The sequence below is a fragment of the Pogona vitticeps genome, chromosome 5 (genome assembly GCF_051106095.1).
Source record: "Pogona vitticeps strain Pit_001003342236 chromosome 5, PviZW2.1, whole genome shotgun sequence".
NCBI lineage: Eukaryota > Metazoa > Chordata > Lepidosauria > Squamata > Agamidae > Pogona > Pogona vitticeps.
In genome coordinates, this window is record NC_135787.1 from 186,487,502 (window position 1) to 186,507,405 (window position 19,904).

The 19,904-nt window shown below is 38.5% G+C and overlaps 1 protein-coding gene across 50 annotated transcripts in view; it reads left to right on the top strand.

Annotated features, from left to right (window-relative positions):
* The window catches only part of C2CD5 (C2 calcium dependent domain containing 5), a 106,681-nt gene that overhangs the window by 67,088 nt on the left and 19,689 nt on the right, over positions 1-19,904 (top strand). For 23 of the 50 annotated variants that reach the window (XM_078376436.1, XM_072999708.2, XM_078376439.1 and 20 more), the window contains 11 exons: positions 214-328; positions 2,361-2,549; positions 5,254-5,445; positions 7,781-7,967; positions 8,796-8,960; positions 10,469-10,609; positions 12,072-12,135; positions 14,543-14,604; positions 16,946-17,044; positions 18,129-18,218; positions 18,737-18,824. In XM_078376436.1, coding sequence (XP_078232562.1) covers positions 214-328; positions 2,361-2,549; positions 5,254-5,445; positions 7,781-7,967; positions 8,796-8,960; positions 10,469-10,609; positions 12,072-12,135; positions 14,543-14,604; positions 16,946-17,044; positions 18,129-18,218; positions 18,737-18,824 — 1,392 coding nt within the window. Of the gene's footprint in view, positions 1-213; positions 329-2,360; positions 2,550-5,253; positions 5,446-7,780; positions 7,968-8,795; positions 8,961-10,468; positions 10,610-12,071; positions 12,136-14,542; positions 14,605-16,923; positions 17,045-18,128; positions 18,219-18,736; positions 18,825-19,904 lie in introns of all 50 variants that reach the window. The other 27 variants (XM_078376442.1, XM_072999712.2, XM_072999711.2 and 24 more) reach the window with 4 other exon arrangements.

Below are 19,904 nucleotides of genomic sequence, written 5' to 3' on the forward strand. Positions count from 1 at the left end.
TCTGTATCACATTCATTGAGATCAGCACCACAAAGGAAAAGGCTGAAAAAAGCAAGAAAATAATTGGTAGAGCAATAGCTCAGTGGGAGAAGAAAAATTGGACCACCTAAAAAGCTAAATCCATTACTTCGTTTATGTCTTCTCTTTAGCTGTAGAATTTTAAATACTGGCATTCCTGCAGAATAGTGAATTGATTTATGCTTTGTCTTTCAGATGACCCAGAGACTCGAGATGCGTGGTGGGCAGAAATCCGACAAGAAATAAAATCCCATGCAAAGGCTTTGGGTTGTCATGCGGTAGTGGGCTACAGTGAATCAACAAGCATTTGGTAAATCATTTTGACTTAATTTCTCTAATGCTTTTGAAATGAATGCTCTATCATATCATGCAAGCAGCAGAAGAAAGAATGAAAGAAGTAGAAACCATAGAGTTATTGCTGGTGTTGATGTCTGTACAAGTCTGAAATGGGGACAGGGAAGGCTTAGAATGATGAGATACTGAGTGGTGGCTTTGTTTAGCTCCAGAGACTAACCAGAGAGGCAGAAATAGAAACCCAGGAAGCTGGCTTATACTGAATGAGATTGTTAGTGCATCTGTTCCCATATTGTCAACCAGTTAGCAGTAGCTACTTACAGTTTCAGGCAGGAGTTTTTCCTAGTCATGTCTAAAGATCTCTGGAATTCCCTGATTTTTTTCTCATCCAGGTACCAAAGAGGCTTGACCATAGTTATCTTCCAGAATCAAAGAAAATCGGATATCTTGCTGTTTTTTTGTTGTTTTTGTTTTTGTTTTTAACTCTGTGGGAAAGATATGTTGCTGTAGTGTTGTTTCTGTTTTCTTCAGGGGAAGCAGAACAATTAATTCTTAAGCATAGATCCTTCAGTCTCTATCCTGGGGCAGAAGTACATCCTTGCTTAGGCTTGTCAATCTTTGGGAGGATTTTCTTTTTCCTAGTGCCCTTAAATCAGTCTTGTATAAAGCCCCTCCATACAGTACTTGCTTGAAACAGATGTCCTTCTTTTGAGTTGTGAGTGTGCAGTGAATCAGGTCTTGATAGTCCTGTAAAGTGTGTCCTGAATACAGTTCTCCTTTCTACCACTGTCCTCTATGATGTTCTCAATCAGCTCTGAGTGCAGGACATGCAACAATGGGCTCAAGTTATAGGAAGCGAGATTTCAGTTGAATATCACGAGATTTCAGTTGAATATCAGGAAAAATTTCCTGACTGTTAGAGCAGTATGGCAGTGGAACCAATTACCTTGAGAGGTGGTGAGTGCTCCAAAACTGGAGACATTCAAGGGAAATTTAGACAACCACCTGGCAGATATCCTTTAATTTGTATTGCTGCATTGAGCAAGGGGTTGGACTCAATGGCCTTATAGACCCTTTCCAACTTCATGATTCTATGATTCTACACAAATGAGTAATAAGACTTCCTAGCACTCACGATGCAGCATGTAAGGGCTGGTGAAAGCTGAAGATTATAGGTGATGTAAACTAAATCCTTGGAAAAGTACACAGATTTTATTGTCATGTCATTGAAATATTTTTCTTACTATTTACTGTGGATACCACTTGTACTGTCAAGCATATTCTTATGATATTTGAATCAAGAATACAGGTGTTTGTGAGAAAGACCGAAGAAAGGGCTCTCCTTTATATGTGGGGAGGGCAAGGGCTGTCTCGCCAATCCACCTCACATGCTGAAAAGTGCTTTTATTTTAGAAAAGGCAGGTTGTGCTTCTAGAACCTTGTGGTACCTCATAACCTTAGTGATGGATTCAGTTGACTCAGGTTGACTCAGCCTTCCATCCTTCTGAGGTTGATAAAATGAGTTCGTAGCTTGCTGAGGGCCAATGTGTGTTCGCATAATTATGTTGCAAACTGCCCAAAGAGTGTTTCAGCATTATGGGGCAGAATATAAGTTGAAACAACAAACAGAGACTCTATTGGCCATTTAGACCATCTGGTTCTAGGCCTAGTGGAGTTCTTTTGGGGGGGGGGAAAGCGGGAAAGATATGTATCCTTGGGCCTAAGCAGGCCCAGCCCTCTGAAATAGCCAGTTCTGCCTTCTGATTGTTTTGATCCTTAAATTTGGGAAGCAAGGAAACACAAATGGTGGAGGCTAGAGGTGTAGCCCTCTGGCTATCTTCTGACCCCTCCCTGTCTTTGAAACTAGGTAGAAACTCACATGCCATAACCAACTTGAGATGGCCTGTTTACGCTTTGATTTGATTCTGAAGGGATTGTCTGTCAATGAATTTTCTGTTGTCATTGATGTTTTGGTTCTCACGTCTGCTACATACATTAACTAAAAATGCTGAGCACCAAAAAATGTGACCTTTCTTTTCTTTTTATAGTGAAGAGGTCTGTATTTTGTCCGCATCCGGCACGGCAGCTGTACTGAACCCTAGATTTCTACAAGATGGCACCATGGAAGTCTGTTTGGAACAAAGGTTGTCATGGCAGCCTGGCTACTTTTCCATAGGGTCAGAGAAAGGAGAGGTTGATTTTTTTCCTCAAAACCAGGATAGTTCTCCTCTGTTAGGGTAGGTTACCAGTGCTACAGTTCAGGATGCGGGGCCAACCACTTTACTGATCTTTAACTAACAACAACAGAGGTTGTGAAGCTCTGCACCAAATCACTTGCCTTACTTGTTTTAAATTTCTAACACTCTGCATAAAGGTAACACCTTTGACTACTAATCACATAATCCAAATCTCTCGCCATTCCTTGCTTAGGTTTTGAATTCTATTTCTCATAGTACAGTATTCTACCTACAAGTAACTTCTCTGCTGTCTCATTTTATTGATAAAGCCCAAGCTTTCTGATTATTTGCCTCTCTTTATGGGTATATAATACAGAAATTTCTGAATGAAAATGTTTAAGTTCTTACAGAAAAATCAGCTAATAGTTATGAAATTATAGGAGCCCCTCAGCCTCAGAAACCATCATTAGCTCTCATATTGCCAGGATACAAATTACTTCCCCAGAATATTGCCACCCAGTGATCCAGATAGGGTGATAGGAATAAATCTCTTTTGAAGAAAGGTTAATTTACATGCTGGATTGGGGACACTTCCTCTCGGAAGCTAGTATTTCCTCTGCTTCTGTTTTGGACAGACATAGGCTTAGGAATTATTTTAATATATTCCTGTCATTATAGCAATTCATCTTAGTACTTTTATATATACAGTATATATAAATTCTGCTACCTTGTGAATGTTGGTGGATTCCATTTAAATTAGTTACTACTTTAAATTAAATTTAAACTAAGTACACTTTACCTAGTCCATAATTTAAAACATCAGCAGCTTTACACCTGAATCAGGACTGCATCTCCTCCCACTCAGGATATATGGTTACATTTTTGGTAGTACGTAAGAATAGCATTGCTGTAGCACTCAGTATTCTGAAATTGCTCATAATATCCATGTGCTATTCTTTTTAGCAGGCTATGTTACAGAAGGAGTTCTTGGTGGATTGCATCCTAAAGAAGCTTATGCAATCCATCACTTGCATTAAAGAAGATGACCTTATGTCAGTGGGATCATCCAGTATTGATGGAAGGCTCTTTCATCCTGTGTAGGCTTCCTTCCACAGAACAGGGAGAAAGTGATACCCAGTGTAGTGCAGTGGATAGAGTAGGATACTAGGACTCAGGAGGCTTGGGTTTTAATCCCCAGTTAGCCATGGAAACTCACTGGATGTGTGGAACTGTTAAAGCCACTCCCTGAATATCTCATTTACCTTGAAAGCCCTATTAGGATTGCTATAAGTCAGTTCTGACTTGATGGTACATAACAACATCTGTAGAACTAAATCTGCTCCAAAAGTTTGGGAGGCCCTTCAGAACCTCATGGGGGAGGGTGTAATGGGAAGAATGTAGGGAATTGATGATATCAAGCAGGGGGTTGGACTTGATGGCCTTATAGGCCCCTTCCAATTTCCCTATTCTATAATAATTGCCCTGCTTGCCATTCCATTGATGAATACTGTTGCTGGATCAAAGATTCCCCCATCAGCCAAAAAACAGTTGGGTGTGACCCCCTGCTTCTAATATAGGAGAAAGGTGATGAAATGCATGCAAACTGTATCAGTATTTTGAATTTTCCCTTCCTAAGTCTTAAATTGTTTTGTGTGCTAAGCTGAAAAAATGCTTGACCAGATGTGCACTTTGAAGGCTCAATCTAAACTATTTGTATTGTCCAGTAAGTTACGCATTTAACAAAATGTATAATTTACTGGAACATTCAAAGCTGAAGTATTTAAAAAGTGGTTCTCTCTATGACACATAGCAGATTATTTGCTGCTGTCAAAAGACAAAGAGACTGATAGGTGCTTCCCACTTGCCCAAGAGGTGAGAATCCACAAGGTTAGGAATTTTATTTTCTTTGGACAAGAAATCATTGCAAGCATGTTTATAAGTTTATTTTATTTATAACGAAAAGCCTTATAACACCTTCAAAACTAGTAAGTTTCATTTGGCATAAGCTATCACAAAGTGTAACCCACTTCTGTGGATTGTTAAAAAAATTAATATTGACACAGACTGTAATGTGACAAAATAGGCTCTTACACAATACAGCGTAACTGCTTACTGGATTCTCAAGAAGCAAACTGCATCAACATTCAGTGGTGCTTCACTTTCAGCTAAAATCCAAATTTCAGCTGACATACTACTGTGTCACTCTCTGCCCAAATTCAGGTTCCAACATTCATGTTAACAACCTCCAGTGCTCTAGGTCAGTGGTTCTTGAGCTAAAACTTCCAGAAGCCATCACCGCTAGCTGTGCCGGCCAAGATTTATGGGAGTTGTAATCCAAGAACATCTGGGGACCCAAGGTTGGGAACCACTGCTCTAGGTGATGTGTTCCTAAAGCAAAAGTAATTGAAGAACAGTTATCCTTCTGTTAAGTCACTGATGACGTTTGTCAGACAAAACTGCAGAATCTCATTACAATAACTTGTTGCAGCTATCACTGATTCATGCAATTTGCTCTTCAATAGACACTGTTCTAAATTATTACCTACAGGGAATTTCCAGACACTCCTGAAGTTAAATATTGATAGGAACAAGTGTTCTAATTTTTTTAAATGTCTATGGCAGCCTTGTAAACAAGCACATATATCTGTCATATCTGTTGAAGTATGTGTTAGTTGCATTGCGTATTGAATGAAAGAGAAGGAAACACATACGTTTGACTGATGTGTGAATGCTAATGATAGACTTCTCATAACCCCTTTTATAGGTTAGAGGAAGCATCACCACCAGGCTGTGGGTTTTGCCACATACCATATGATGAACTCAACATGCCGTTCCCTGCTCATCTCACTTACTGCTGCAACTGCAGGAAACAGAAAGTTCCTGATGTTCTTTTCACAACAATAGATTTACCTGTCGATGCCCTGGTGGTTGGAAAAGGATGTCTCATTCAAGCCAGGTATCTCCATGGTACACTTGCTTTGCTGCATTTAATTGTAACATAACTGCAGATAACTGTGTTGGGAAATACTGAATTTTACTTAGCGACATCTGGAAGTATCCTTTTACCCAGGGAGAGAAGAGAACCAGAGACAAATTTTAGTCTGGGTTTATCCTGCTACTACCCTGTTTCCCCAAAAATAAGACCTAACGTGAAAAATAAACCCTAGTCTGATTTTTCAGGATGGTCGTAATATAAGCCCTTCCCAAAAAACAAGCCCCAGTTAAGTGAAATCCCACCCCCCACCAGTGTGCAGCGACCAGAAGAAGAAGACATGACTGTATTTGAATAATGTAGATTGTTGTACATGAAAAAAGAAAACATCCCCTAAAATAAGCACTAACTAACTAACTAACTAACTAACTAACTAACTAACTAACTAACTAACTAAACTAACTAACTAACTAACTAACTAACTAACTAACTAACTAACTAACTAACTAACTAACTAATGTGCTGCCCACTCTACCCAAAGGTCTCTGGGCAGCTTACAACAATTAAAATTCAATTAAAATGCAGTAAAAGATAAAATGATTAAAATACAATTAAAATTGCCATCAGGACCCACAGTTGATGTTATTTCAATTAAAAGCCTTCTGGAACAGGAAGGTTTTGACCTGGCACCGAAATGTCATCAACGTCAGCGCCAGATGAATTTCAGTCGGAAGGGCATTCCATAGTCTGACGGCAGCTGCCAAAAAGGCCCTTTGTCGACAAGCCATCCCTCTTACCTCCTTGAGGGATGGCTCTTTCAAAAGGGCCCCCTGGCTAGATCTTAACTGCCAGGTAGGTTCATATGGAAGGCAGCGGTCCTTCAGGTATCCAGGGCCCAAGCAATTTTTGGAGCAAAAATTAATATAAGACCCTGTCTTATTTTCAGGGAAGTACTAGCAACTGGTTAATTCTGTCATATTCTTTTGGCACCCCAACAATTGCTAGGAAAAAAGGCTCGATTTGATAGTGGTATTTCTAAGCATAAACATTCCAGCTTAAATGGTTATTCTGGGTTTTTTGGGCTCATTGGCCGTGTTCTGAAGGTTGTTCTTCCTGACGTTTTGCCAGTCTCTGTGGCTGGCATCTTCAGAGGACGGGACAGCTGCTGAAAAGGCCTCACCTCTCTGAGGGACAGCTCTTTCAGGATCTTCTGGCTAGATCTCAGTTGCTGGGTAGGTTCGTACAGAAGGAGGTGGTCCTTCAGGTATCCAGGGCCCAAGCCGTTTAGGGCTTTATAGGTCAAAACAGAGATATGTGAGTTTAAAATATCAAATAAGAAAATGGAGGAAACTAAAGACTATTACTAAGGGAGAAATGTTGCTATGGAAGTATCCAGAATTATACAGATTAAAAATAAAACCCAACCAAAACCAAACAAGTTCTCTGTAGGCTTTACTATAAATGTATAAATGTAAATCAAAATGGAGGGGAATCCCAAGAAATGATATATGCCATTATCGGCAGCCTTAGAGAGGCTCTACTTAGAATATTGCAAATATTTGTAAACAAAAGTTTTTCCCCCAACACATATAGTTCCTTCAGCAGGCTTTTTGTAAATCTCAGTATGCCATAAGTGCAGATGGCACACAGTTTCGTTATTAACTTGAAATAAAAGTATGGATCTGTTCCACATCATATATGTCACTGATTAGTACAGCAAAAAAGGAGTTTGCAGATGCCACCCCCCTTCTAGCTGGTACTTCCCCTATTTTTGTTCATTACCTTCACTTTTGGGGTGAGGTTTTTATCTGTCTGTCTATCTGTCCATCCGTCTGTCAGTCTATCTATTTATTTCATGCATTTGTATACCACTGACTTAGTGCAAAGCAGTACTCCGAGTGATTTACAACAGCACAATGTAACAGTAAGCCAATGAACCAACATTAAACATCTCAAACAGGCAATAGATAGAAAATCCAAGATGATGGCGAAGCATGGAACACATATAGAGGGTAACTTAAGAAACAGTGCCTTTGACTGCCTCTTGAAAGAGGACAACCTTTAGCATCCTCTTAAAGGATGGGAGGGAGGTGGGCTGACGTACTTCTTCCAGGAGCCCATTCCTTAAGGATGGGACCCCAGCCCAGAAGGTACCATTTCTGGGGACCACCACCTTTCCCTTTCTCAATGTGGCAACCCAAAGAAGTCAGGCCTGTGAAGAACCAGTGGTATGGGCTGATGTTCTGAGGGAAAAACTCCAACCAGGACTTCCCTTCCTTTTGTTGATTGCCTTCATTTTGGGGGGTGGGGGTGAGGTTTTTGTTATGACCATATTGCATTTTACTGTTAATTCTAACAGGCTGTGTCGTCTGAAAAAGAAAGCTCAAGCTGAAGCAAATGCAACCTCCATCAGTAATTTGTTGCCATTTATGGAGTATGAGGTACACACACAATTAATGAATAAGCTAAAGTTGAAGGGAATGAATGCACTTTTTGGACTGAGGATTCAGATCACAGTGGGAGAAACCATGTTGATGGGTTTGGCAGTAAGTGTTGAATTTAGTTTTCCTTTTTCTGCTGTGCCATTTATTATCACTGCTGTTGGCAGAAGAGTGATCAGAATTGTATTTTAATACCAGAAGAGGAGCACATGGCCATTGATTTAAAGTACAGAATGTATAGACTCAGCCAGCATTTTGAAACAGAATTAGAAATCATTTTAAATTAATTCTCAGATTTTTAATACCTCATGTTATCTTTTTGCTGAAGGATACTAGAATGCTTCTACTTGTGGGTCAGAAAGAATATCAACTCTTCTTCCAGGTCTTTTAGTGGTGGGCGTGCAAGTTGTAAAGCTACCTACGTATTTTATCTTGTGTAAAAGGTAAAAGATAATTCATGAGCTAGGATAGCCTAGGTTCATGAAAAAGCCTATCTGCATTTTTATGTTGCTGAATTTGTTTTTGCTCTTGTTTTTAGTTGAAAGTTCTGTATATTCTAGAACAGTTGTTTCCAACCTTGGGTAACCCAGGTGCTCTTTCACTGTAACTCCGAAAAACCCCAGCAGCACAGCTGATGATGGAGGCTTCTGGTAATTGCAGTCCAAGAATACCTGGGTTACCCAAGGTTGGGAATTACTGCTCTTAAATATTGATTTTACATGAAGACATTAAAGAATTTTCCCCAGTAATTTAACTATGAATGCGGAACTAGCCTAGATAATTTTTCACTGTTGTATTCATGTCTAAATGTCCAAAACATGAATAATACTACAATTTTGTAATCTTTATTTAATGCTTTTAAATTAAATTAGACAATGCATATTTCCAGAATATCAGTTGTTCTTCATTTTCTTATTGCCATATTCTTTAAAGTCTGCCACAGGTGTATATCTGGCTGCTTTACCAACTCCTGGTGGCATTCAGATTGCTGGAAAGACACCAAATGATGCCACTTATGAACAGCATATATCTCATATGCAGAAGAAAATTAATGATACAATAGCCAAAAATAAGGAGCTTTATGAGATTAATCCTCCTGTAAGTAAGATCACATGCCTGTTGAAACAATGCTGAGTTAAGTGCAATGTATGTTGTTATATTAGCTAATAAAAAATGGACCATGCATATAAATGAAGAATGTCCTTAGAAGGTAGCCAGCTACAAGAAGCTATTGATAAAAATTGAAAGCCAAAAAGTTTGCAAAGTAAAACATTGCCTTTGTGATGAATAGTACTAGATCTGCTGAGACAACAGATCTCTCTCTGATTTACACTTATTTCTATTTCAAAGTAAAGCAGGCTGCGATCTGAGTAATACTTGAATGGTAGACCACTAGGGAATAGCACAGATCTCCAGTTAGGCTAAGAAAGAGTCTTAGCTCAAATCCTGGAAGTTAGAGGATACTGGGCTAGAGGGACCGGCTTTCAGATTTCCTACATTCCCTTATCCTGCTATTTCTTCTTTAATAGGGATATAACACTCTATATTTTTTTTTGCACAGTCTAGGATGTATGCTGGGCAAAATAAATGTTATATAAATCTTGAATTATGTTCAGTATTGTGGGTATAGGGGAACTTGGATCTTCTCTTTTGGCCTGGCTTATCACCCAGAAATTTACAGACCAATTGAATTCAATTAGAGACTATCGGGAAAATCTGTGTTTAATGAAGAGTATAATAGTAATAGTAGGGATGTGGTGGCGCTGCAGGTTAAACCACAGAAGCCTCTGTGCTGTAAGATCTGTAGATCTTCAGCTGTAAGTTCGAATCCACGCGATGGAGTGAGTCCCAGCTCCCGCCAACCTAGCGGTTCGAAAGCATGCAAATGCAAGTAGATTAATAGGGACCACCTTGGTGGGAAGGTAACAGCGTTCCGTGTCTAAGTCGCACTGGCCGTATGACCACGGAAGATTGTCTTCAGACAAAACGCTGGCTCCATGGTTTGGAAACGGGGATGAGCACTGCCCCCTAGAGTCGAACACGACTGGACAAAAAAAATTGTCAAGGGGAACCTTTACCTTTTATAATAGTAATAATGTATTCATGAAGGCTTTCACAGCCGGGATCTAATGGTTGTTGTGGGTTTTTTGGGCTCTTTGGCTCTGGTCCTCTGAAGAGGCCAGCCACAGAGACTGGCAAAACATTAGGAAGAACAACCTTCAGAACACGGCCAAAAAGCCCGAAAAACCCACAACAACCATTATAATAGTAATAGTTGGCTGGATAGCTCAGTGCCTGAGGTATCTGGTTGTGGAACCAGAGGCTGGGAGTTTGATTCCCCACTGTGGCTCCTGTGATCAGAGCCTGTGGCCTTGGGAAAGCTACAAAGTCCCAGGATGCCCCCAAAAGAAGGGAATGGTGAACCATTTCTGAATACTCTCTACCTAGAAAAAACTAGAAATGTTGCCATAAGTCAGAATTAACTTGACAGCCTACAGTTAATATTTATTACAACAGTAGTAGCAGGGCATTAAAACATTCATGTGAGATAGAATAAGAAAGAAAAAAAAGAATTATATGTGATTTTATGTCATTCCTCTCTCTAGGAGGCTTCTGAAGAAATTATAGGTTCACCCATTCCAGAACCAAGGCCTCGGTCAAGACTCCTGAGATCACAGTCTGAAAGTTCAGATGAAATTACAGAATTGGATCTCTCACATGGAAAGAAAGACGCCTTTGTCTTAGAGGTACATTGTTTTTCTTTAAAGCTCATATTTCTACATATCTTTTGAAGAACTTAGTAAAGCAGGAGTGAAGAATATGTGCACCTCCAGATATGTCTGGACAGCTATTCCTTTCAGTTCCAGCCAACATAGGCAATGGTAAAGGATGATGGGAATTGCAGTCCAGTAACATCTAGCGTGGCATGCTTTCCCATGACATAAGGGAAATAAAAATATTATGCAAGTTACTAATCATATAATGGCGTTTTTCACTGTAATATAATACAGATAGCTGTATGAACGATTGTTTGCCTCATAATTCTCTGTAATCTTATCTCTAATCTGGACTTTGTATGATAAAAAGATGAGGTATTCCAAAGCTCTGTACTCAACATATGCTGCTCTAATAATCCTAGAATTATTGGTGTGTCCAGAATGTTAAGCAATCAAATTATCAAATGTGTTCATTTGGCCAAAATAATGCTTGACTGAGTGATAAAAAAAACCTTGCTTGTTTAGAACTGGAGTTGAAGGTTCAGAACCTTTAAATAGAAAGCTAATCTGGACATCCTGACAAATGTTGTCTGTGATTAGTAGGAACAATGTTCAGTGTCAAAATTCATGCTTTTGTAAAGAAATTAGTTGCAAGCAAATCTCATTGCTTTTGGATTCATATAAATGAGAGATCTCCTTGTGTAGCTATAATCTTCCACACATGGCAGGAGAGCACAAGGAAGAGATGCTTCTGATGCCTCAGCACACAGAGGTTAGGTAAGAACAGTGCTGTCTAAACAGGACTTCAAATGTTGTCACATGACATTATGAATCTGTATCATTTTGATGCTTGGTACTGTTACTAATGCATTAATTGTGGGAACAAGTCACACACAGAAATTTATGTCTACAGATGTGAAGTTTTCCATGATCAGTGAGAACATAAGTGTAAAAGTTACTTAATACTCTTGACTTTATATCAGCTCTTCTGCTTTTTCATTCCTACATACTGTACATTCACACCGATGATTTCAACAATATCCATCAGAATACAGTTTCTATTTATGACACTGTCAAAAGACAGTGAAATGTTAAGCTGTGTACATGGTTTCCTTTTATAAAGAAGGGCAATTAAAACTATAGATAATGTTTTATAATTATGTTTACAATTTTATATCTAAAAATAACCTCAGATTGATAGAATTGTCTTCAAAAGTGCAAACAATATCATTCTATTTGAAGTTACTTCGTCTATGTTCATACGTAAACACACTTCCTCTTGAGTATTTTGCATTTAACCTGTAGAAGAATGTTTCAAGTGATAAGTTTACCTGTGACAATGCTGTAGCCTAAGTAAAGTGTACAGACATCAATTTAAGAGCCCTTCAAAAAGCCATTGCTTTCTGTGTCTTAATATTGCCACAGAATAGTTATCAGTCTTAATAGGTGAAACTTTAAAGAGAGCACTGTTTTATATAATTTTTTGTTTCAGATTGATGATACTGATGCAATGGAAGATGTTCATTCCTTGTTGACAGATGTACCCCCACCTTCAGGTAAAGTCTAACATTGTGTGTATTTATTACATTCTGTTTGCTTTGAAAAACAATATCCAATAGCCTAACAATATAGGCTAATAATTAATAATAATTTGAGAACTGCAGAGCTCGAAGGGACCCTATAGATCATCAAGTCCAGCCCCTGTCAAGGAGGCATAGGGGGGAATCAAACTCCCAACCTCTGGCTCCACAGCGAGAAGCCTAAATCCTAAGTTCCAGTGGTGTAGTTGGTATTCAGTGTCAGTGAAATTGGGACTTTTCTTCTTCTGCCTGGCCTATTGCAGCTCTCTGTAGTTCCAAAGAAATCTGTTCCAGTGCTCTCTGCAGAAGACTTAAGGACTGCAGAAGGAGGGGTTTCACTGATTTTGGTGAAAGCAGTGGTTTTCAGGAGACTTACACTATTACATTCTGGCCCAAATCTGACGGTTCTCAGAGTGTAGAATATGTTACCTAATTTTTTAAAAAGTGAGATAATGAACATGAAATATGTTACATTTAGAATGCTCCTACATTTAGTAATAACACTGTGCCTTTTGAGTGTTAAAATTATTTCAAGCACCTCATATTGTTAATCTTTCAAACAACTTCATTACATGATACGAGATTATTATTCCACTATGGTAGAAGCTTCTGAAGCTGAGAGATAATATCTTGGTTCAAAGGTAGCAACAGACTGTGGTTTGGTGCTGCATACACAAGTCTGGATTGTGTATGCATCCACTCTTAAGATCTGTTTAACATGATGGCCCACAAACATTTTGTACTTATCCTAAACCAGAAAAGCATGAAAATAATATGTTGTGACCTCAGTTCCACATAGAATGGCTGTATGTGATCTCTGAAAATTGTTTGTGATATTTCGCATCACTGTTACCAAATACATCCAGTTTGGTTTTGTAGTCCACATTTCACTTCCACATTCTAGCACAAAATGGTGAGCTAAACTGGTTCTCTCAACTTGTACAAGTTTTTCTTTTAGATATCTCATTTTCAACATATTTCTGTCAAAACATAATTAAGAATAGATTTCTGTAGGTACATTCATGACACAATTTATAGTTCTGCAGCTTGTGCACCTTGATAGGGAGTCCTTGTTTTAACAAATACCTGTTCTCAGGTTAATTAACAGATATCCATTTGAATTGTCTTTTATGTCAAAAGTGAGAAAGGGAAATTTTCTACTCTGTTAATAGAGAAGAGGGTACCAGTGATGGGAAACATTCGTTTTCTGGACTGTTGCTACTAATGTATTCAGGGAGGAGGAGAAGTACATGAAACGGACACATCCTGGAAGGCACACATAGTTGGTGGGAACACATCCTCCACTAAGCCATTCAGCTTCATCATTTCTTGTAGTGGGGTTGCAAGTGTGAACCTACTAAATAGTACTTTATTGTAACTTCACAGCCCTTGAATTAGCAGCCAAATATACAGTGTATTGAAATCTTATGTTAACATGACATGTAATTAATTTTATGTTATTTATTTATAATCTGCCTTTAAGATAGTCCTGTTGGATTCTATAAATAATGATAAAACATCATAACACATTCAGACTGAAACTAAACAAAATTATTCCCATTGATTCTCTTAGGAAAGTACATATTATAATTGTATTACTTTATATATTGTAAAGTATGTGCTTTAGACTAGAGTATCAATGTACTGTACACAGCATCACCTTTCACATTTTTACAAATAATCTGGATACTGGCTGAAAGTATGCCCAATTGCTTAAGTGAGTGATTTTCTCCAACTGAGCTATTTCATCATCTCTTTTTCTCAACTGTCCAGGTTTCCAAAGTCCACCATAAACTTAATATTTCTATTATGATGTTAGCTGATTTTCCAATGCTTTACTTCTCCCCTTAACCCTTTTTTTGTTTTGGCAGTCAACTCCTTACATGCAGGGTATAAATCTTAATTATTAGTATATCTGTGGGTCTAGTCTCCAGGAGTGGTTCCTAATGATAATTTATACTGAGATATGTGCTCAGAGGCATTCATTAGAGGAATGTTTTGTTGAGTTTGTTTACACTTAAGTCTGGATTTTTTTTTTTTTAAGTGAAGTCATAAAACAGCAAATATTCAGTAAAATGTGATGAACAAGTGGCTAACCTTTGTGGGTTGTTTTACTAAAGAAGTTCATTGAGTCATACTGTACTTTTGCAGTTACTGGATTGTTCCTTGAAATATGTAGTTTTGGCCATTGGAAATATTAGGCACATGCTGAATTTGTTTTGTAGATGTTTGAATTTTTGGGCTGAATGTTGCAGGTTTGTATGTTTCTTAAATATAGCAATAGAAAAAAAAACTTGCTATGAAGCAGTTGAAAGTGAAGTGTGATATATACAACTGCTATCTAGCTCTGAATGTTAAGAAATTGATTTATTTTGTTTGGCAGGTTTTTATAGCTGCAACACAGAAATTATGCCTGGTATAAATAACTGGACTCCTGATATACAGGTAAACTGACTTTACTATGTACAAATAGTTTTTCCCAGAAAGAAAGACATTCCTTTTTATATGCTTCCGTGCACTTTTAACCCTTTGCTAAGGAACATTTGGCATTCATAGAAATGGTTATCCGCATAACTCTTCTGGAAGAAAGACATTAGCAGGACCTCACATTTTCAATAGGCCTATGTTAAACATTGTGGCCTTGTAGAAAGATAGTGGATTTAATCCAAAGGTACTGTTCAAACTATTTTGCACATCACATTTGAGATGCACAAGAAAGAATTAAATCCAAAGAAACTGTTCTTCTTATACACATTTTAGTTTTGCTTATTAATCCATCTTTTCACGGCTACCAATAACAATTGCCATGGCAGATATGGCAATTTACAGATATGGAGAGTAAAAAGTGACTTGAAAAAAGTATATGTCAATATATTCTCAAAGGCTTTCACAGCTGAGATCTGATGGTTCTTGTAGGATTTTCGCGCTGTTTGGTTGTGTTCCGAAGATTTTTCTTCCTAATGTTTCGCCATGTTCGTGGCGAAGGACCGGTGATCACTGCATACACACGACTAGCTAATGACACCCATCAATCACAGTGACAGATCATCTCCCCCCCTTATCATAACAATACACCTATAACAAAAAACACCCTGATCACCATAATCACCCAATCTCTTGAAAAGGACAAAAAGTTGATCCCACAGCTACAAATACTCAACTATTCCACACACTACACCAGAACACAGACAGAGTTCTAAGTCCTGTCCTCTGAAGATGCCGGTCAGAGAGACTGGTGAAACATTAAGAAAAAAACCTTTAGAACACAGCCAAACAGCCCGAAAAACCTACAAGAACCATCTATATGTCAATAATTAAAAATGGATCAATAGTATGAAACAGAACAGTTTAAAAGGCTTGAAGTAGTGCTGATGGGTATAGGGAGAAGAGGAGTCTGTGTAAGGCAAAGAAAGAGATAACCTTGTGGGTTCCAAACAAATCTCTATGGTGAAAATATTCCATAGCTGGTTATCTCAAGGCCCTGAGCAGCTTCCTAAACAGGAAGAATGTAGCATGCAAGAAAAACATAAGATGAGCTTTCAGAGTGTGTGTCATGCCACACATTACTGATTTGCCTTCAGAGGGAGAGGAACATCTTATGTAGCCTGAAAAGGCTGCTGCAGAACAGGAACTCACCAGAAAGATGAATCAGATCAATTAAGCTTTGTTACAATTTGATTCACATCCTGTATCATGTTTGAAATCGCATTCAGTGTTCACACAGGGACTGTCAATTGATCAGGGAGCACACCGTTCATACTGGTTGCACTGCAATTTGCATTCCAATGCAGAGGAATTACCTTCTTTCCTTCTTCTGGTCCCACCTCTGCCAATTCTTTTATGGGCATAAATATGGGAAATAATAATGAGAACCCAGAATAAGGTGATAGGGTGATCTAGCACTAATCTCATATACCGGTATATATAAGGGTGTTTTTAATTTTAATCAAAGAACAATCGGGGGAGAGAAAATAAGTTGGGGACGTGTTCCCTGGGTCTTAAACATGACAACCCAACTGCCTACGTCACCGAAACACTACGACAGACATGCCCCCTATCTTTGCAAGGACATATCACAGCTAAACACATGGGGAAAAACCCATTCTATCTGTTCTACTTTGAAAAAGTAGGACCGACCCCCCCCCCGGCAGCAGCAGAGGGAAAAATGCCACTTTGGCTGCAAAAAGGGCTGGACTGATTCAAATCAGCCTTTCTGTCATTAAAAAATGGTGCAAATTGACTAGTTTCATAAACAGAATAAATCCTGCAGTGTTTGGCCATGTAGTTGCTGCCTAGGTTCTCCTGCTGTCAGTGTTTTTCCAGATGCTTCAGGAAGCAGAACAGCTGACAGAGAAGGCTCTGAGGATGAAAAGGGTGTGGGGCCCATTAGTCCGAGGGAGAAGTGGAGGTTGATGAGATTGGATCAGAAACAAGCTCTGTGTCTCAGAGCTTCCTGATCGCTAGTTAGAAACAGCTGGGCTAGCATTTTCAATTTCACTCAGAGAGAGAGCAAAAGACAGTGTAGCTTTTTCAGTATTAATGGCATATATTCCTCCCAAATCATTCCCAGTCAGTACATTAGGAACTGTATTCTCTGTGAGTTGGAATGTATCTTCAAAGGCATGCTCTCCCCATTATGGAGGTTTAACTGGGAAGTTATTAGGCATAGTTAACTGTGTTTGAACTGTCTTTAGGAGAAATCCCAGTACACCATTCAATATCAGTTAGTCACATTTCATGAAGATATTCTGTTTAAACCTATAGTTGGCAACTCTTTCTGCTTCAGATGTTTACATCAGTGAGAGTCTCCAGACTTACCAACGTTACCCTAACAAATCAAACACTCAATAAGACCTTTAATGACCTCTGTGAGAATCTGCTAAAGGTAAGAGAACAGTTGCAGGAACGATGTCATTACTGAGCTGTTCATTTAAGTAACTGATTTACTTGAAGTGTCTGAAATTTTTTGCTGTGTGCCAGCTCCTCTGCTTTTGGGCAAACATTGGACTGGATTACATAAAATGATGTTGGGTATGGGAATATACTGATAGGTGAATGCGTGTCATCTTTGTAGTAAATAGGTGTGCAGATAGTTTTTCCATATGCATCAGCATCCTTTCATACCAACTTTGTGTGCTGCCATATCAAATAAAGATTTTATAAAGAAACAATAGATCATTCAAACATAAACAAGTGAAACATATACAAATATTAACATACGTAACAAAATAAGGGTAGGCAAGCATTTCTTTTCATAAAATATCTTTCCACAATTTAATGTGTAGGGCAGGAGGTCCATAATTCTGTAGATCTTGATATGTAAATGAAATAAACTACATCTATGCTGTGAAAAAGAGTTGATCCCTCCCATTGCTTATCCATTTAATTTCCAGTGTTAGCATGTTGAGTACAGTGGTGCCTCTCTTGACGATTACCTTGTTAGACAAGGAAATCGCTTGACAATGAAGTTTTGCGATCGCAAAACGATGTTTTAATAGGCAAAAATTGCTTAACGATGATAGGTTCCCTGCTTCGGGAACCGATTTTTTGCTTAACGATGATATTTACAGCTGATCATCGGGTCTTCAAAATGGCTGGCTGCTGTTTAAAATGGATCCCCGCTGTGTTTTAGGATGGATTCCTTGCTTTACAGGCACCTAAAATAGCCGCCCTATGGAGGATCTTTGCAGGATGCTGAGGTATTTCGCCCATTGGAACGCATTGAACCGGTTTTCAATGCATTTCAATGGGCTTTTTCGTTTTGCTTGATGAGGATTTCGCTTAACAGCGATTTGAACGGGACAAATTATCCTCGTCAAGCGAGGCACCACTGTATGATGTTTCATACTTGTGCTAGCCAATCAGGTGTATTAAGGTCTTTTACATCTCTTCCACCCAGCATTTCCACTTGAGAACGTAGAGGATATAATCCCATATACACATAATAAAAGTTATCTGTTTTTCAACAGAGCCTATACTTTAAACTTCGATCTATGATTCCCTGCTGTCTCTGCCATGTGAATTTTACAGTTGCTCTTCCAGAGGATGAAATAATTCAGGTAACTTCTTTCATTTGTCTCTCTGTATTCAGAAGGATTTTCACATAATCCTATGATGTAACCAGACATCAAAAAGATAAAACTCTTAGATACACATTTTGAAAAGTTCTTCCAGCCACCTAATCTTGGTTCTCATTTTTTTGCAAGGATTTTAAAGCAATTCAGATTATATATATGTCTGCATTCATGTCTTTTCTGTTCTAAGGGACTATTATAAAACCCACTGAGTTCAACAGGCCTCAAGCATCAGTAACCTAGGTGGAATCTGACCCATGATGATTGTATTATATGCCGCAGAGTTCTTTACTTACAAATCTTCCTTTCATTATAATTAACAAACTACCACTGTGGTGGTTTTAAAAACAGGGGAAAAGTTTATTGAACAATTTGCATATAATATTTATGTGTTTACATCCTATGTAATAGGTTGGGTTAATTTAAAAATTTGGAATAAAGGCAGAGAAACAGAAATTGACTGTTTTACCTCTGTTTTATATATATAATACCTCTGATTATAGGTCACTGTCACAGCAGTTGCAATAACATTTGACAAGCACCAAGCTTTACAGATGGCTAAAACGGCTACTGAAAAAATGCTTCAAAGAGGTAAATAAGTGAATTGTGAATGTGAAACTGTGAACTCTTGCTAATACTGGATACTTCAATAGCTCGTGTCAGCTGTCATCTCCAGATATTCATTCACTTCAGTGGGCCTTAATGGCTATCACTGGGTTTAATACAATCATCTAGATATATCTTTATAACTTAACCTGTAACATGCTTTCTCTTCAGAGTCTTTCTGATCTCTTTTGGTCTTCTTAAATCCATTCTTGTCTTTTTCAAAATCATTCTGGCCATAGGTACTGATATTGATATAGATACAGGTATGTATTGTATGTGTCAGTTTGAGTTTCAGCTGCTTCTTGCAAAATAACAGTAGCGTTCATGCTGTGCAGATGTTTCAAGATTTTCAGTTCAGATTAAAAGCCCATATTTCTGTGTTCCCTCTGCACATAGTCATGAGGACAGATGCAGTGACTGCATTTGGAGTTGAAGTGACTTTAGTCACTGAATGTCTTCCTAAACACTGAGTCAACCAAAATTGTCAATTGTGGCTCTTTGAGATCTATTTAACATTGATCTTGCCATCCAAGTTCCTTTTAGCAGAGTATTTTAGGAAGAGCTCTGGAGAGTAATTATAACAAGAGTTAGTCAGGTGCATCTGACTCCATCCTAGTAGGTGGCATTCAGAGGAATACTATATCTCAAACCCAAAGTTAAATTGAACTAATATAGCTTTATAAATATAGCTATATTAGTTCAATTTATATAAAAATATAGCTTTAATTATACAGTGGTGCCTCGCTTAATGGGTGCCTCGTTTAGCGACAAATGTGCATAGTGATTTTTTGCAATCGTTTTTGCTATCGCATAACGATGTTTCTAATGGGAAAATATCGCTTTGCGATGATCAGTAAGCTGCTTCACTTACCGATTTTCGCATAACAATGTTTTCCCAGCAGCTGATCGGCAGTTCCAGAATGGCCGCCAGGTTTAAAAAGTGGCCGCCCTCTGTGTTTTCGCGCCCATTCCTCGCTTACCGGGCAGCGAAAATGGCTGCCGTATGGAGGATTTCTGCATAAAGGTAATTTTTTTGCCCATAGGAACGCATTAAACGGGTCTTAA